Here is an 18,507-nt window from a genome sequence, read left to right on the forward strand (position 1 = left end):
GTCAGTCAGCTCTACCGGTAAACCAACCCCACAGAGAGAGAAGAGAGGATGGTGACATCACTCCACCAGCAGACCCTCCACATCACTCATCCTTTATCTAAAATCAATTATCATGGTGAACGAGGGAGTGTGAAAGAAGGAACGAGAGAGAGAGAGCAGTGTTAGCGATAGACATCAGAGCGACAGCTGTGTGTATGTATGTGTTGATGTGTGTGTGTGTGTGTGTGTGTGTGTGTGTGTGTGTGTGTGTGTGTGTGTTCATTAGCAATCAGACATCAGTGTAACAGTTACAGTCAGCACTCTCCAGTCCAGACAAACACCATTTCATGTCCACTCAGTCCTGGCCAGATTACAACAGCCTGTTGGTGATCTATTGTTGTGATTTAGCGTAAGGTTACACTGTAATGACTGGATGGGTTACACTATCATGATGTTGGGGAGCCCAACACAGCTCAACACCATGCAGTCCTGCGGTAATGGACCTAGGCAGGCAGAGAGAGACAGACTCAGGGCAGAAGAATACTGCCTGTAAAACTATGCTAAGAAAGTGAGAACACAGCAGTATTGATGCGTCTCATTGTTACCACCAGTGGAGAAGAGGTATAATGGTGGCGCATTTTTAATGATAATTTCACTCTGTGGCACATCGTTTGTTACGGAGACAGCTAAGAAGAGCAGGCACTGGAGTACTGTGACCTGGTGACACACACACACACAAACACACACAGTTGTCCCTGTTGCCAGGAGATTGACGAGTCAGTCAGGGAAGAGGCTCTTTGGAGACCAGAGCCAGCGTGTAGGCTACAGGCTACAGGCTACAGGCTACAGGCATCATCCATCCTGCAACATCGTCTCTGTGTGTGTGTGTCAGCTCTCTGTTTGCCGTTTGGCCTCATCTGTCAGTCCACAGCCAGTCTGTCCCTGTGGTTTGTCTGTCCTGCTCTCATTAACAGTCAATTGAGTGAAGGGTGTGAATACATTCAATATTTCTCAGCATATTCTTTTGAAAATAAAGTTATTATCATTCCCCATAAGCAGAGGAACGAACTGAGCAATTCATAACTAACACTGGTGAGATGATTCATACCTGACATTCTGGTCTTCATCACTGACCTCTGACCTACAGGATATTACCATGTGGATGACATCTTCCCAGCGGCCGTGCGTGTGTATGTATGTGTGTGTGTAGAAATGCACCTTTGCGAACGTGTGTGCCATGTGTGTATGGATGACATCCTCCCAGCATGCAGCAGCAGTAGAAGGCAGGGCCAATGTCTTTCCAACATGGCGTCACGCCATGCACTGCAGCTGCACACAGCTGGAGACTTTTTACTGTGACAGCTAGGGCCAAGGGGATGGAGGGAGGGAAGGATGGAAGGAGGGAGAGAAGGTTTGAGTCCTGGCATTAAGTAGGGGTCCATGGTAGAAAGGTTGGAGGGTAGGGGAAGATAGGGTGTGCTCCACAGGGTAGAGGCGATAGGGTCCAAGGTTGGGAGGAGGGGGTATGGCAGGGGTTGGGGGGAGGGGTAGGAAGAGGAAAGTATGGAAGGGTTGATAAGAGAGGGATTAAAAATATGATAGAGACATTAGAGTGTTGTAATTGGAAGAGTTATTTTACAAAGCAGGAACATGCTTTCTCCTCATCACTCTTCCCCAAGTGGAACCATGCTTTCTGGGCCGGTTGCTGCCAGGGGAACAGAGTTAGACAGCACATGGTGTGGACGGGTGATAAACGGGTCCTGTTAACCTCCCTGCCTGGCTGTGTTAGCATAACACTGTGTTCTACTGGGCTCTCACTGTTACAACGGACACAGACACCCTGCCTGCCTCCCTCCCTCCCTGCCTCCCTGCCTGCCTACCTGCCTCCCTCCCTCCCTCCCTCCCTCCCTCCCTCCCTGCCTCCCTGCCTCCCTGCCTGCCTGCCTACCTGCCTCCCTCCCTCCCTGCCTCCCTCCCTCCCTCCCTCCCTCCCTCCCTGCCTGCCTCCTCTCCTGTCCTGTCCTCCTGTCTACTGCTTAGTCTCTCTTTCTCTTCCTTCATCTATCTCCTATCTCTTTACCCCTCTCTCACCTGTCTCCTGTCCTCCTGCTGCTGGATAATCTCACTCTCTCTCTATTCTTCTCCCTCGCTCCTCTCCTCCATCTCTCCCCTGTCAGTTCTTGCTCCCAGGAGCTCAGGGGTTTTAGATCACAGTAAAGAACAAATTGGAGCAGCAATGTGTAACATACTGTGTTCATCGTTCCCTGACTGGGGGACAATATCCAGCTCACCCCCTTTCCTTTCCTTTATCCCTCTCCCTCACTCCTCTTCTCCATCTTCCCTAGGCCATCTGGAGAACGTCAGGCTTTCAGGGGAGAGCAGAGCCCATCAGTCACCATCACACACACACACACACACACACACACACACACACACACACACACACACACACACACACACACACACACACACACACACACACACACACACACACACACACACACACACACACACACACACACACACACACACACACACACAGTCAGCCCCTCAGACATCCCCCAAGACACTGCCCTGCTCTACAACCCTGTAAGATCAGCTGCATTAAAATCACACTATAAATCTACCTGCTAACTACGCCGGGCCTGCTCTACAGTATATGAAAGGCCTTATTGGAAGTGGCCCTGAACATGGATCCTGACTCAGAGCAGAAGAACAGGGATTGACAACAGAAGCTCTGTGGGGACTAGAGAGGAGAGCTGGAGACCAGATGTCTGGTAGAGACGGGGCAGAGAGGAAGAGGTGAGGAAGAGAAAGAGGTTTAGCTTTTTGGGGCAAAGTTGGTGCCTTGTTCCTTTGTCCCAAAGCTGTAAAACACCAGAAAGAATCATAGGGACAATTTTATCCGCATTCATTTTTTTGAAAATATTTTGATAATGTTTATTATAAAAATATAAATGTTTCCACTACAAATCATTTTACATTAGTAGACAAGGCCTTTACGCACGCAAGCGCGTCGTACGCACACACTCGCATGCCCACACACACAAGCACACACACGCACCGGCGCACACACACGTTAATCTAAAGAAAGCAAAAAGAGTAGGGATGGGGTGCATAACAGTATTGCTCTTCCAAATGTTCATGTTTATAAAGTAAATAGAAAACATTGAGGACGCTGCCACAGAACCAACCATGTCATAGATTACGGTATGCTACAAAAAAAACATTACACTTTTGCACTGTATATGTTAACAAATAAATAATAGGTTATTATAATTGCTTTTTTTAACTGTAAAAAAACAAATATAATACAAAATAACATAAAATATTATACAAAGAATGTTTGTCTTTTTAAAATGTTGCACAGATATTTCTGTTCATTCTTTTATACATAGAAACATTTGTACAAAGGGATGGCCATGGAAGGGGACTGTACTGCTAGTAGATATGGTTCCACAGTTGTTTTACATATGTACATGCTATACAGAACACGTAACAGCAGCTAAGGGCGGGCAGGGGATGGACGGAGGTGATATCACACACACATACACACACACACACACACTGTTCATATCAGAGAGAATCCTTATCTGCTGTAGCGATGTAATACACTCCTTTTATACAGAGAGTTGTGAGATCCCCACCAGCTCTGGGATGGTGTTGTTCATTTTCATCTATCTACCTTACAGAGCAGAATACGCTCTGAAGTAGTCGGCATGGTATTCTCTCTCTACCTCTCTCTCTCTTTCTCTCCATCTTTCTCATTACCTCTATAGCTCCCTCTCTTTTTCTCTCTCCCTCTACATCTTTCTCTACTTCTACCTCTCTCTCTCCCTCCCTCTCCTTTCTCTCTATCCTGCTTCAGTTTGAATGAATAATACACATCCTGAGATTTCACACTAGGGCTAGGAACTAGGAAGCTTGGAGTGATGCATCATTACCTACTGTATGATAAGCAGACAGGTGGTAGTTAGTTACGGTTCTGTATGATAAGCAGACAGGTGGTAGTTAGTTACAGTTCTGTATGATAAGCAGACAGGTGATAGTTAGTTACGGTGCTGTATGATAAGCAGACAGGTGGTAGTTAGTTAAAGTTCTGTATGATAAGCAGACAGGTGGTAGTTAGTTACGGTTCTGTATGATAAGCAGACAGGTGGTAGATAGTTACGGTTCTGTATGATAAGCAGACAGGTGGTAGTTAGTTACGGTTCTGTATGATAAGCAGACAGGTGGTAGTTAGTTACGGTGCTGTATGATAAGCAGACAGGTGGTAGTTAGTTACGGTGCTGTATGATAAGCAGACAGGTGGTAGTTAGTTACAGTTCTGTATGATAAGCAGACAGGTGGTAGTTAGTTACAGTTCTGTATGTGGTTTGATATATCCTGTTTACCATCAGAGCAAACTGTACATGTCTGAGACTCATGGCTTCAGGTTGATCAAACTGATAAACTGATTGTTATGATTATTGCTCTGTGTTTGACATTGACTGTTTGCAGACATTAGTCTATAGGGGGTACATGGCTTATTCTACTATGGGTGACCATCAAATGGTTTGGCTTCCTTCTCAAGCTGATTTTCTCTTGAGTATACCTTCCCACTCACATGCAGGGACATAGGTGCACACACACACACAGACACACAGAGTGGTATCAGTCCTTCTCTGTGAGAGAGTGCAGGGTCTTCAGCGGTGGGAGTCTCCAGGTCTGCTTCTGTTTGCTGCAGGTTGATGTGAGTGGGTTTCTGCTGCTGCTACTGTCTGCATTGTTCTCCTCAAGGCATTTAACGTCCCCCTCTACAGAATTTAAGATCTGTCAGTCAAATCCACAGGATCAGATCATAAATAGTTCAGTTCTCAACAAGCCCCTTTCCACTATAAGTCACACACAGGGCCCTGCTATCCCAGGTTCTCCAATCCCAGCGCCGGCCCTTTATCCCCATGCCTTTAAGGTCCAAGGCCAGGTTCTCTCCCCCCCTTTCCTGTGTTCTCAGTAAGGCATCTCAGCATTGGTGCGGAGTGTCGAAGAGTTGGTCGGTCAGTCTGTCGGTCTGACTGCTTGCCCTGGGTTCAGGGTAAGGTCAAGACATCATGGTGACATCATCAAACTCCAGAGCGGTTGACCTCCTCTGCACCACTCTTCTAATGTCTACTTCCTCCTTTAGTTTGGGACTTCCTTCCTGTATGTTACAGAGATCAGAGGGCTGTTCTAATCCAAAGTACTACGAGCCCCTCCTCTCCCATCCTTCACTCCCTATCACTACCCCTCAAAATGGGAGGGCTCCCTCGTGGAATGAACATAATTGAAACGTCCACAGAGGTCTCACTGGAGTGGAGGGAGGAGCTGAAAAGGAGATGCTTTAATTCAGAATGGAACGGGGCCCAGAGGGGCTTCATTCAGAATGGAACGGGGCCCAGGGGGTCTTAATTTAGAATGGAACGGGGCCCAGAAGGGCTTCATTCAGAATGGAACGGGGCCCAGAATGGCTTCATCCAGATTGGAATGGGGGCCAGAGGGCAGCCAGTCAGCCAATCTGTGGATCTCTAGTGGCTTGGTTAGGTTAGACTGGGACAGGGCCATTCTTACTGTGGCTCTCTAGTGCTTTGATGCTGCTCACAATGTTCTTCTGGGGGCCGACGATAGTCACACCAACCTTCTTTAGGTCCCTGTAGAGAGAAAGGGGGGGGGAGAAGAGAGACGAGAGAAGAGAGAGAGAGATAGTTAGTGCTTCAGTATGTGACACACAGTGACATTAATGACATGCCGTCAGTGCCTCCCCTCCCCCTCCCCCTTCCGCTGGCCTGTCAATCACAAGGTCGATGGGCTGCCAGAGCTGATGGGAGAGTGGCCTTGGGCAGTTTTTGATCATGCTTAGTCTGAAGTGGTGTGTGTGTGTAGTGCGTGTATGTGTGTGTGTCTTTGGAAGGGAGCAGCACTGGTACAAATAGGTGGATAATAAATGCATAATAAATTAAATGGTTAGAGCAAGCTTCGTCACAACATAGGCCCACAGAATGGGTTACACACAGCATTTCATAAAGACACTCAAACAAGTGTGTTATGTTTCATCTAGTGGACTGTATGTAGCAGCATGGTGATATTAGGTACAGCAGTGGGATATTATGGTACATCAGTGGACAAGACATCTTCAGCTCAGCTCCTGTAGGTGACTGTGGTTATAGACACATATTAGTAAAGCAGATCTTAGTTAGAAACAGCGCAGCTAAAACCCGCTCAGTTAACATAGCTTTGGTTTTACATTAAGCTTCAGTTCTCTGCTAGTCTGTAGGGTGCACACAACACAAAACATGAAAACTCCTTATAAAGTTATTTTGATGCAAGCAGGGGGTTATAGTTTGGAGGGCAGCCAGAGAGTGCACTGTGATCCACCCACCATCCGGTGTCTCTGGAGTAGGGGATGGAGAGGAGAGGGGGTTAGAGGGTGGTGATCCCCATAGAAGGCTCCCACTCTGGGCAGGTGGCTGCTGTGACGTGGTGCTGGACCTCCGTCAGACAGATTCTACAGTACAGACAGACAGGCAGGAGGCAGGGAATGTGAATAAAACGTCTCAGGCCAATGGATGTCACACAGCCATACAGGCAACAGTCTCTCAAAAAGGCTTATGGGTACACAGCGTTAACACCATGAACAGCGTGTTACAAATAAACAAATAAATAATTAAATATAGTTAATAAAGGACATAAAACATGAATACATAAAGTATGACACATAAATAGAAAACAGTCTAGACAGTGAATGACTCATGCAATAAAACTGATAAAAACAAATGACTGTGGTTGTGCTTTGTCCCTTCCATTTTGAAGTGTTTGAAGTAGAGCTCATCATCTGTCAAGTTTAAGTAGACCAGGGCCCAAACTCATATTCCTCCTCTGACACATGATCAATGAGAATGAACCATAATGGATATGGTGGTAGTGTTTACAGTGAGCAGCTAACTGCCACCCAGACAGAAAGGGCTGTCTCATCTAGAACTCTGAAGAGGCTCTTCACTGTGAGAGCATACAGAGACTTCATTCCTGCTGCTGTGTGTCACTAGAAGTGGTTAGAGTTGACTCATCAGGCTTCCATCACAGATAGTGAGACAGTGAGACAGAAAGACAGAAAGACAGAGAGACAGAGAGACAGACAAGAGAACGGCAGAGGGGAGGGAGTATGATTCCTTAGGCTGTACCACCCGTCCTCAGAACTTCCAGAACCTCCATTTGAAACCCACATCTCTGTCTATTCATTATAAGTATATTGTGTCAGTGGATTAAGGAGTGGTATAGGGTTTGATTAGTTTAGTCTGGCAGACAAACAGAGGTCAGAGCATGTGCCAGGGGTAGTCTCCTGCTGAATATGAAGGACTGGATTAAGATACTACTAATCAATCGAGTGATATACTACGGTCCAGGACTGGGTGTGCCAGAGGTATACCCTTGGAGGACTAAAACACACACACTTGATCCAATTCCTGTTTTGATCCCATTATGATCCATGAGAGGAGAATCAGAGATGCTGTAGAATGATCCTGTTAGCAGAAACCATGTGTAGGCTATACAGTTAATCTGTGATGTATTCCATCAATACTGTATGTGGTATTTCTACTGAGTCTGCAAAGGAAGCCTTTTTGTGACTCTGTAGTGATTGGTTTAAGGGAAGCTCTCATTGATGAAATTGATTAATTGTCCTGAGAAAAAACTCTTCCTGTAAGAGAATGTGCTGCTACAACAGTATCTAGAGAGAGAGAGACAGAGAGAAAGGGAAAGAGAGAGTCCTCTCTCTGTTGGACAGATCAGGCATTCTCTAAGGCAATTAAACTAGGCCATGGGTGAGGAGATAATTTAATACGCTATTTGCATTTCATTATTTATATTGACATCAGAACAAAAGGCAACGTGGTAATTACTTCCTGGGCCTTTTGTTAGGCTGTTTAGTCGCTGTGTGTAGTGACTGTGTGTAGTCGCTGTGTAGTCCAGTGGGTTAGGGAGACCAGAGCATGGCACCCAGACATCTGCTTTGATCAGCCTGATTACAACTGTCAAATTATTTACACTCTCAAATACCTCATCAATTAACACAACAGCAGGTCCCCAAAGGCCACATCCTCCGCTGAGAGAGAGGGAGGGAGGGAGGGAAGGGAGGGAGGGAAGGAGAAGGGGGGAGGGAGAGGGAGAGGGAGAGAAAGAGAGCAAGAGATAGAATGTGAGAGGAAAATGAGAGATGAAAATTAGATAGAAAGAAAGGGACAGAGAGAGAAAGCCTCCAGCGGGCCAAATCACTACATTTCCCATGAAACCCACATGAGCAGCATTGTGGAGCCGAGAGCCCAAAGAGAGGTTTATTATTAGAGCGAGAGGTTGCGATGAGTTGGGGGTTGTGATCATAGATCCTGCCAGATCCACTCTACTAAAGCTGTTCACAGCCTGTAGATCCTGTCAGAACTGGAGCTTAGATTTTACAAGATGTCTCTCTCTCTCTCCGTCTCTCTCTTTCCTTCTGTCTCTTTCTTTCTCTCTCTCTCTTTCTCTCTCTCTCCGTCTCTCTCTTTCCTTCTGTCTCTTTCTTTCTCTCTCTCTCTCTCTCCTCTCTCTCTCTCTGTATGGTTGGTCTCTGTGTAGCATGGCTAAAGCTCTGTCATTACAGATTACAATCAAACGCTGCTATCCATGGTTAACAGATTAGACCCACAGCGGTGCCTCCGAGTAATGGAGGCAGATTGTAAACATGTTGGGGTCTCAGTGTGGGTGGGTGTGAGCTGTATTAAATCTGGGTTGCTGTGGCATGAGAGACTTTCTCAGGGGAAAGTCCTGTTTTAAGTGTCTTGTCTGAGCTCTTTAAATCACTTAGGGCCTCACCCCCTGTTGTACTCACAGACACAAAAATGTCAGGGTATTCCAAAATTTGGTAAAATATTATTTTAAGTTAAATTCATTTCATACAACAACTTGCAAGCCAAAAAACGTAAATTTCACTGGACCATTGGTTCCTCAGCGAGTCTTCAGTGAGTCCTGTAAGTGTGAGTCTGAGTTTTACTACAGAGCGTCATAAGAAGCATTCTTACTCTGCGGAGGTCTTGGGCAGGGTGTCACAGGAGCTGTAGCTGACCCCAGAGAAGGCCTCCTTACAGGGCAGAGTCCTCACGCTGTCCAGCCAATCCCCCATGGTGTCCAACGATGGAACCACCTCAGAACTACTCCTGTCCATGAGCAGGTTGACTGGCCTGGAACAGGGTGGAGGGGGAGAGAAAGGACATGGATGGTTAGCCGTTTGGCACACTAGCCATACTTGAACTCCTTGTGATGAGGAGGGTTACATGGGACCCAATACAGTCCCCTCAGAGAGATGCACGGTCAGCCTTGGAACGGAAATAATACTATCCCTACTTCCTCCCTCCACTCAGCTGATACACAACTCTGTCTGTCTGCCCAGAGAGATACACCACCAACCCTGCAACACACATACACATACACGCTGGAGTCTGCAAATCACATCAGGGACTGAAACTCTTATTATTGAGAAAACAAGCTCATAAAATAACATGCTGCAAAGAGAGAACACAGAAGGCTGTAAACCATATTTCCCCATGCATGCACACACACACACAGACACACACACGCCGACACACACGCACCACGGGTCTCCCCATAAGGAAATACCTGTGGAGAGAAGGGACTACCCACAAACCCGTTCTGTTGCAGTGTGTTATGGACAAGCTCTCCCCAGTGAAAGCCACACATACAATTTAATGTTTACTTTACCATACTGACAAGTCTAATGATTTCCCAATATGACTGTTTACACTGTTTCTAGGTCATGAAGTCAATATAGCTCCAAACATGTATATGTTGGATGGGCTTTGAGACAAAGAAAAAGGAAACTGTAATGTGTAGATTCTACATTTACGTTTTAGACATCTCTGACAAAATTATTATTAACAAAACAAGCATACATTTTTGTATAATTACATTATTATTTTCTCTAATAAAATATTAGAATTTCAACAATACTGCAGCCTTTATCGGATTAGAAACTAAATCAAATCATTAAATCAAAATTCATGCTGTTCCATAAACAATAAATTATAGGTTGAAAAGCATGGTTTGAGGCACAGTTCTGAAGAGATTTGAGTGACAGGAGGGAAGTAGAAGAGGAAGGGAGAGACTGGAGAGTGAGGTAGAAACTAAGGGAGAGACTGGAGAGTGAGGTAGAAACTAAGGGAGAGACTGGAGAGTGAGGTAGAAACTAAGGGAGAGACTGGAGAGTGAGGTAGAAACTAAGGGCGTGACTGGAGAGTGAGGTAGAAACTAAGGGCGAGACTGGAGAGTGAGGTAGAAACTAAGGGAGAGACTGGAGAGTGAGGTAGAAACTAAGGGAGAGACTGGAGAGTGAGGTAGAAACTAAGGGCGAGACTGGAGAGTGAGGTAGAAGAGGAAGGGAGAGACTGGAGAGTGAGGTAGAAACTAAGGGAGAGAGGAAAGAGTGAGGTAGAAGAGGAAGGGAGAGAGGAAAGAGTGAGGTAGAAGAGGAAGGGAGAGAGGGAAGAGTGAGGTAGAAGGAGAGTGAGGTAGAGAGGACTGTCTGTGAGTCTGTCCTTAACCCTGACCATGTTTACTCTGGCTGAAGCAACCAGTCAATAACTCCAGACCAGGAGACTCTCTCCACATCTTCTGAGTGTTTTGTGGACACCGGACAAAGCAGCTGTTGCTACAGTCATATCCAATTAGCATCCAAATCAAGTCCACCTCCTCCCTATGAGGCAGGGTCAGGGCAGGTCAGACCAACTTAGGTCACGTCAACAACAACCCTGACTCATACTAAACAATGATGGGTGTGTGTGTCGGAGCCATTCAGAATAATGGCATGAAAAGTATGTGTTTGTGTTTGTGTGTGTGTGTGTGTGTGTGTGTGTGTGTGTTTGTGAGCCAGAAAACAAACCATTGGACGACTGGGACCATAGCACCTGATCACACACAGCCTAGGGAATACAAGCCAACACAGGACAGGAAACCAGCTTGGTCCTGCAATAGAGACTCCCATAGAGACGTTTATTTATAGTAGTTTCAATAAACTAATCATAATAGCAGGAAGTCAAGTCCACCCTGAGGCTGAGTGTTTTGGGTGGTGGAGAGCTTTAGAGTCTTGGCTAATGACAGACTTTTATATCACAGCAGGTAACACTGTGTATTTGGGGTGGTTTGGAGGTTTGTGTGTTATCTCTATTACCCAGCGTGGGAGACTGACGTACAGTATGCTACCTCTAGGGGGATGGGACAGGTAAGAGCTACTGCTTATGGGACTACTAGACTTATGCTTCCAGAATATGTTTGTTCCACGCCAAGTTAACAAAGCAGTCAACAATATCCCGTAGACGATTTCTGACAGCTCACCACAGGGACAGCAAGGCCATGTCTGAGCGAGAACAAGAACGGACGGAAGAGGATAGAGAAAGAAGTGGCAAGGAAAGGGAGAGCTAAGAGACTGGTGTGTGATTGAATGTCTTCCTGATCATCAGAGGCCTGTCTGACAGCTGAGAGCCGACTAGGAGGAGAGGAGGGAAGAGAGGAGAAAGGGATAGAGGGAGGGGAGGAGGAAAAGAGGGAGCCTCTCCTTCTCATCTCTCTCTCCCTCTCTCACTCACCCACACAGCTCCCTGATTACGCCATCCAGGCATGAATGAGGAGACTATTGATCTGTAAAGTTCTTTCCCCTGCCTCCAGAGCAGTCAACGTGTCAGTGTAGAGGTAAACTATAGATGACCTTGTCTTCCCTCTGTGGGATTCTGTTTGTTTACTTTATTATTTATTTTGAACTGTGCTTGGTGAAGTCTCACGGCGGACCAACAGGCAGAGAGAACGAGGGATGAGAGAGGATGAGAGGGAAGTAAAATAACATGCTAGCTGTCAGGGAGAGGAGTTGGTATCTTAAACCCCTGTGTGCGCATCATCACATCTTACAGAGACAGGATTCAGAAACAGGAGAATTCTCCACATGATGGAGAAAGATTCAGGAGGTGAGAAAGAAAAGTACAATACCACCGTCCCTGTCTTTGTCCCTGTCTTTGTCCCTGTCTTTGTCCCTGTCTTTATCTCTGTCTTTTTCCCTGTCTGTTTCTTTTCATTTTCTCTTTTCCACTGCTGTGTAGTATCATGTTTTTAGGGCTCTCAGGGGAGCAGAGGGAGAGATGGAGAGGGGGGGAGAAGGATAAAAAGAGGAGGAGAGGGCGATGAGGAGGAGGCGGAGAGGGGGAGAAGTTGACATCTGGGCAGCTTGGTGAAGGAGAGGAGAGGAGCAGAGAGGAATGCAGCTCTCACTGTGAGGGGAACTGAAATGGCTCTGCTGGGTCTCTCCCAGAGTCTACCCTCCACCCCTCCACTCCTCCCTCCATCCATCTGGCCATCTGCCTTTCCCACTCTTCACTCATCCCTTTTTCTCACACCTCCCTTTCCCCATTTGCCCCTCTCTATAGCTACTGTACCCCACTAAGCCCATACTCATCAACCCCAACTCCAAACCCCTCTCTATAGCTACTGTACCCCACTAAGCCCATACTCATCAACCCCAACTCCAAACCCCTCTCTATAGCTACTGTACCCCACTAAGCCCATACTCATCAACCCCAACTCCAAACCCCCTCTCTATAGCTACTGTACCCCCCTAAGCCCATACTCATCAACCCCCAACTCCAAACCCCTCTCTATAGCTACTGTACCCCACTAAGCCCATACTCATCAACCCCAACTCCAAACCCCTCTCTATAGCTACTGTACCCCCCTAAGCCCATACTCATCAACCCCAACTCCAAACCCCTCTCTATAGCTACTGTACCCCCCTAAGCCCATACTCATCAACCCCAACTCCAAACCCCTCTCTATAGCTACTGTACCCCACTAAGCCCATACTCATCAACCCCAACTCCAAACCCCTCTCTTATTTTCTCTCAACACTTCTTTTCACTACTCCTTTTGAAATTCTACTTAACCTTTTTTTTACCAGGTAGGTCAATTAAAAACTCATTATTAATTAAACTCGGACACCCTGTATTCAAGCCCTGTCGACACTCGCCCTTGGCCTGCTAGGGTACACCTGCCCTAAGATTCTCTCACTTCCACCCCACAGACGCAAACTCTAACCCCAGGTCCCTCTCCCCCAGGCCCCCAGACAGTGTACTCTAACCCCACGGTCCCTCTCCCCCAGGCACCCAGACAGTGCACTCTGGCCCCAGGCTTTGATCTGGGCCTGTGGGGGATGGGATCTCCATTAGCCAGGGCAGCCCAGAGACAGATGAGGTGTGTGAGCCCGAACACAGCTGCTCCTGCGGTGCGGCACCACACACACACATGCGCACACACACGTGCACGAACACACACACACACACACACACGCAAACAAACACTCCCATAAATCGCCTCCCCTTCCCCCTCCCACCTCTCTCGCCCGGCGCTCAGCCCAGTGTTAAAAGCCAATCAGGAAAATTACATGCAAACTCCCAGGGACCCATTTTCACTTTCTTAACAAATCATTAGTCAACATTATGAGTTCCGACGTCTCCATAATACCAGGACCGTCTGTTCCACCAACCCAATGCCCCACCGCCTCCCCACCCTCTAACCCTCCCCTGTTCCAGCTATAGCTCCAGCTCTCCCTCCTCCCTGCTCCCTCTCTGCCTGCCCAAGGCCACTCTACACCAGCGCCTCAGTCCCCTGGACCTCCACAGCGGTCAAAACAAAGAGATGAAAGTATTAGGTGTATTAGTATATGCTGTATGGAGAGAATGAGTGAGAGAAAATAGAAAAAACAGGAGAGAAAGAGGGTTTAGGGAGAGAAAGAGGGAGAGAGTGGCTGTTGATGCTAGTCTGAGGCCTGACCAGTGACTACACAGGTTCAGTTGGTGTTGGAGTGAGATCCTGTGCACACATGAAGCAGGAAGTGTTTGTTTATGACAGCCTCTGTGTGGCCCATGTTACTACCAACTGGGTCCATACACAAACAGGTTCAGACCCATGCTGAGAACAATGTAAAGATAATACTACACTCCCCTATAGAGGTCTGCCCATACTAAATAAATGCTCTCCCCTGTAGACCTCTGCACATAATACAAACAGCTCTCCCTTACAGGCCTATACACCACTGTCATGACATAACACATTCACAGAAGTGGATGAACACCTTCTATGAGGCTATTTCAATATCAGGTTGATATCTTGAGAGATTCAATATGTGGTTTATATATTTTATAGATCCAGTAACATCTTGCACCTTGGTTGGACGGCGAGGTAGAGACAGTATCAGTAATATTGTAATAGGCCAGCAGAGGGGTGAACGTGTGACAGAGGTAGAGACAGTATCAGTAATATTGTAATAGGCCAGCAGAGGGGTGAACGTGTGACAGAGGTAGAGACAGTATCAGTAATATTGTAATAGGCCAGCAGAGGGGTGAACGTGTGACAGAGGTAGAGACAGTATCAGTAATATTGTAATAGGCCAGCAGAGGGGTGAACGTGTGACAGAGGTAGAGACAGTATCAGTAATATTGTAATAGGCCAGCAGAGGGGGGAGCGTGTGACAGAGGTACATTACATTACATTTACGTCATTTTGCAGACGCTCTTATCCAGAGTGACTTACAGTTAGTGCATACATATATATGTATATATTTTTTTTCATACTGGCCCCCCGTGGGAATCGAACCCACAACCCTGGCGTTGCAAACACCATGCTCTACCAACTGAGCTACCTTCCTGCCGGCCATTCCCTCCCCTACCCTGGACGACGCTGGGCCAATTGTGCGCCGCCCCATTGGTCTCCCGGTTGCGGCCGGCTACAGCAGAGCCTGGAGAGACAGTATCAGTAATATTGTAATAGGCCAGCAGAGGGGGGAGCGTGTGACAGAGGTAGAGACAGTATCAGTAATATTGTAATAGGCCAGCAGAGGGGTGAACGTGTGACAGAGGTAGAGACAGTATCAGTAATATTGTAATAGGCCAGCAGAGGGGTGAACGTGTGACAGAGGTAGAGACAGTATCAGTAATATTGTAATAGGCCAGCAGAGGGGGGAGCGTGTGACAGAGGTACATTACATTACATTTACGTCATTTTGCAGACGCTCTTATCCAGAGTGACTTACAGTTAGTGCATACATATATATATATATATATTTTTTCATACTGGCCCCCCGTGGGAATCGAACCCACAACCCTGGCGTTGCAAACACCATGCTCTACCAACTGAGCTACCTCCCTGCCGGCCATTCCCTCCCCTACCCTGGACGACGCTGGGCCAATTGTGCGCCGCCCCATTGGTCTCCCGGTTGCGGCCGGCTACAGCAGAGCCTGGAGAGACAGTATCAGTAATATTGTAATAGGCCAGCAGAGCGGGGAGCGTGTGACAGAGAGCGAGAGAAAGAAAAACTAAAAGCGAGGGAGGTATAAACGAGTCCCAGGGTGGAGGACAGTGTTTCCTGTCGCTGCTGTCACTAATGAGCAGGATGTGCCGTGACCCATAATGCCTTGGGAGATGCGTGGGGAACGGATATGACTGGTGTCCATCCATATTGAGCCAGGTGCGTGGGAGAGGAGCAGAGAAGAGCAGTTGTAAGTTAGGGGGGCAGGTGCGTGGGAGAGGAGCAGAGAAGAGCAGTTGTAAGTTAGGGGGGCAGGTGCGTGGGAGAGGAGCAGAGAAGAGCAGTTGTAAATTAGGGGGGCAGTGTGTGGGAGAGGAGCAGAGAAGAGCAGTTGTAAGTTAGGGGGGCAGGTGCGTGGGTGTTGAATGGATGAGAAAGACATCACCTTGTCTAACACTTTAATACAACTGAGTACAGCTAGATGTTAAATTAAGATCTGTATAGTACTAGGATGAGATGTTGGCTGCCAGGGTTGGATTCAGGGGTCAGAGGTCAGGGTTGAGAGATTGAGGGTTAAATGTAGATGTGTATAGTACCGGGATGAGGTGTTGGCTGTGATCTTCAGGCTCCCAGGGTTGCGTATGAGTTTATCCAGGATGCTGACGATCTGTTCAAACTTGGGTCTGTTGTTCCTCTCCTTCTGCCAGCAGTCCAACATCAGCTGGTACAGAGCTGCAGGACAATCCATAGGAGGAGGCAGTCTGTAGCCCTCATCCACCGCTTTGATCACCTGGAGGGAAAGAAAGAAAGAAAGAAAGAAAGAAAGAAAGAAAGAAAGAAAGAAAGAAAGAAAGAAAGAAAGAAAGAAAGAAAGAAAGAAAGAAAGAAAGAAAGAAAGAAAGAAAGAAAGAAAGAAAGAAAGAAAGAAAGAAAGAAAGAAAGAAAGAAAGAAAGAAAGAAAGAAAGAAAGAAAAGAAAGAAAGAAAGAAAGAAAGAAAGAAAGAAAGAAAGAAAGAAAGAAAGAAAGAAAGATAGAGACAGAGGGAGATAGGGGTGATAATTAGATGTGCAGCAGGACAGTCCATAGGAGGAGACAGTAAAGTGTGTCTGTGGGTGGTAGAGATATAGAGGAGAGCTGGCAGTGCTGAATAGAAGCTCTCCCTCTCTCCCTCTCTCCCTCTCTCCCTCTCAGGTGACAATGCTGTATTTCTGTGTGTGTGTATATGTATTTCTGGTCCAGGCCATCAGACCTTCAGGCTTCAGACTCATTCTTCCACCTGACCGCTCTACGCATAATTTCCTCTCTCAGCAGGAAGTTCATTAGGTCACCCTGGCGACGGTTGCATACTCACGTCCTGATTGGACATCTCCCAGTAAGGCCGCTCCCCGTATGACATCACTTCCCAGAGCACGATACCGTAGCTCCAGGCATCGCTGGCCGAGGTGAACTTCCTGTAGGAGATGGCCTCTGGAGCTGTCCACCTGATAGGGATCTTACCTCCCTGAGAGAGAGAAAGAGAAAGAGAGAGAGAGAGAGAGAGAGACTTTTAATTTTTGTCTTTCTTTAATGATACATTCTAATTTCATTAAAACCTCACCACCACCACCACCACCCCCCCTTTAAAAAATCCTGTACTGCATACTCACCTTGCCCTCTACCCCACGATACAAAACAACACCACACACAAATTCCACCCTAAGGCGCGCAGAGACCATCCCATTAAATAATAGTAAAAGGTCTGTTATCCCACCACCTTTGACCCTGTTCCTCCTTGTTAGCCAAATAGCAAACTTTGCATGAGCAAACAGAAAATGTAACAACACACATTTGGCCTTCTCCTTATTTGAATACCTGTACCCCATTATAAACATCCCGACAGTAAACTCCACCCCCAATGGCATTAATGTAGCTCAGTTGGCCTCCTGTAGCTCAGTTGATAGAGCATGGCGCTTGCAACGCCAGGGTTGTGGGTTCGATTCCCACGGGGGGCCAGTATGAAAAATGTATGCACTCACTAACTGTAAGTCTGTCACGTTCGTTGAATGACGGGACAGACCAAGGCGTAGCGTGATATACGTACATGTTTATTAAACTATTAAACACCACGACAAAACAATAACCGAAACGAAACATGAAGTCCAAGGTAGAACACACAACATACCTTACACGGAACAAGATCCCACAACCCACTAGTGCCAATAGGCTGCCTAAGTATGGTCCCCAATCAGAGACAACGAGCGACAGCTGCCTCTGATTGGGAACCACACCGGCCAACATAGAACTAGACATACTAGATCCTAAACATAGACAAACGCACAACAAAGAATATACACACCCTGACTCAACATTTAAGCGTCCCCTGAGTCAGGGCGTGACAAAGTCGCTCTGGATAAGAGCGTCTGCTAAATGACTAAAATGTAAATGTAATTAACCTGGTGCACACAGAAAACACATGAATCACAGTTTCACTCATGACACAGAAAGGACACCCCTGTCCGACTCCCAGGTCAACCCGTGCCAACCAGCTGTTTGTGGCCAGGGCTCCATGTAGAACCCTCCACTGGAGGTCCCCTGACCTCTTTGGTACTGGGAGTTTGTAGAGACCCCTCCATGTAAAACCCACCATACTCTCCGCCCTACATACCCCCTGCCACTGATGAGCCTTCACTCCTGTTAGGCTCCTAATGTTCGTTACCTTAATGCAGAGGTTGCAGAGGGCTATACCTCCCACCCCCTCAAACTCCCCCAGGCTCGGAGTGTTAAAATCTAACAAGTCCTCCAGACCCCCTTGCCAGTCCCGTCTCTGGCGGAAACATTGGTGGCCCCTCCCCTTTGACTGCTCAAACACCCCCCTTCCCGGCTCAGACAGTGCCTCCTGGACTTCCCCCAGGAATCTCTCCAGCAGCCTAAGAGATGTTAGTCCTGTTTGCTGTGCCAGGACTTCTGGGGTTTTCTACCCCTCCTCTCCCAGCAGTCACAGGTCACCCAGCCTTAGTAAACCCGCTGCCATCAGTCGCCTCTGCAGGGTGGCCAACTGAACCGATCTCAAAAGGATGGCTGAGTTGTGGAAGATAGGCTCCTCCCACACCCACAGCCCAGGCTCCACACCCCCTTCTCGTGTGGGCCTTAGCAGCTGCCAGGCCCTCAGTACCGCAGAGTCAGAGAGAACTGCTGTACTCAGCCT

The 18,507-nt window shown here is 47.3% G+C and overlaps 1 protein-coding gene across 3 annotated transcripts in view; it reads right to left on the reverse strand.

The window, feature by feature from the left end:
• LOC121571713 (ephrin type-A receptor 3-like) overlaps window positions 1-18,507 on the reverse strand; it is a 687,439-nt gene that overhangs the window by 564,162 nt on the left and 104,770 nt on the right. Inside the window, exons 14-18 of one of the 3 annotated variants that reach the window (XM_041883354.2) lie at window positions 16,675-16,824; window positions 15,919-16,112; window positions 9,045-9,203; window positions 6,374-6,499; window positions 5,559-5,645 (exon numbers count right to left, since the gene is read on the reverse strand). In XM_041883354.2, the coding sequence (XP_041739288.2) occupies window positions 6,415-6,499; window positions 9,045-9,203; window positions 15,919-16,112; window positions 16,675-16,824 (588 nt within the window). In that variant the 3' untranslated portion in view covers window positions 5,559-5,645; window positions 6,374-6,414. Of the gene's footprint in view, window positions 1-2,889; window positions 5,646-6,373; window positions 6,500-9,044; window positions 9,204-15,918; window positions 16,113-16,674; window positions 16,825-18,507 lie in introns of those variants that run through there. The other 2 variants (XM_041883351.2, XM_041883352.2) reach the window with 2 other exon arrangements.

This window comes from Coregonus clupeaformis, chromosome 29 (assembly GCF_020615455.1).
Source record: "Coregonus clupeaformis isolate EN_2021a chromosome 29, ASM2061545v1, whole genome shotgun sequence".
Lineage (NCBI taxonomy): Eukaryota > Metazoa > Chordata > Actinopteri > Salmoniformes > Salmonidae > Coregonus > Coregonus clupeaformis.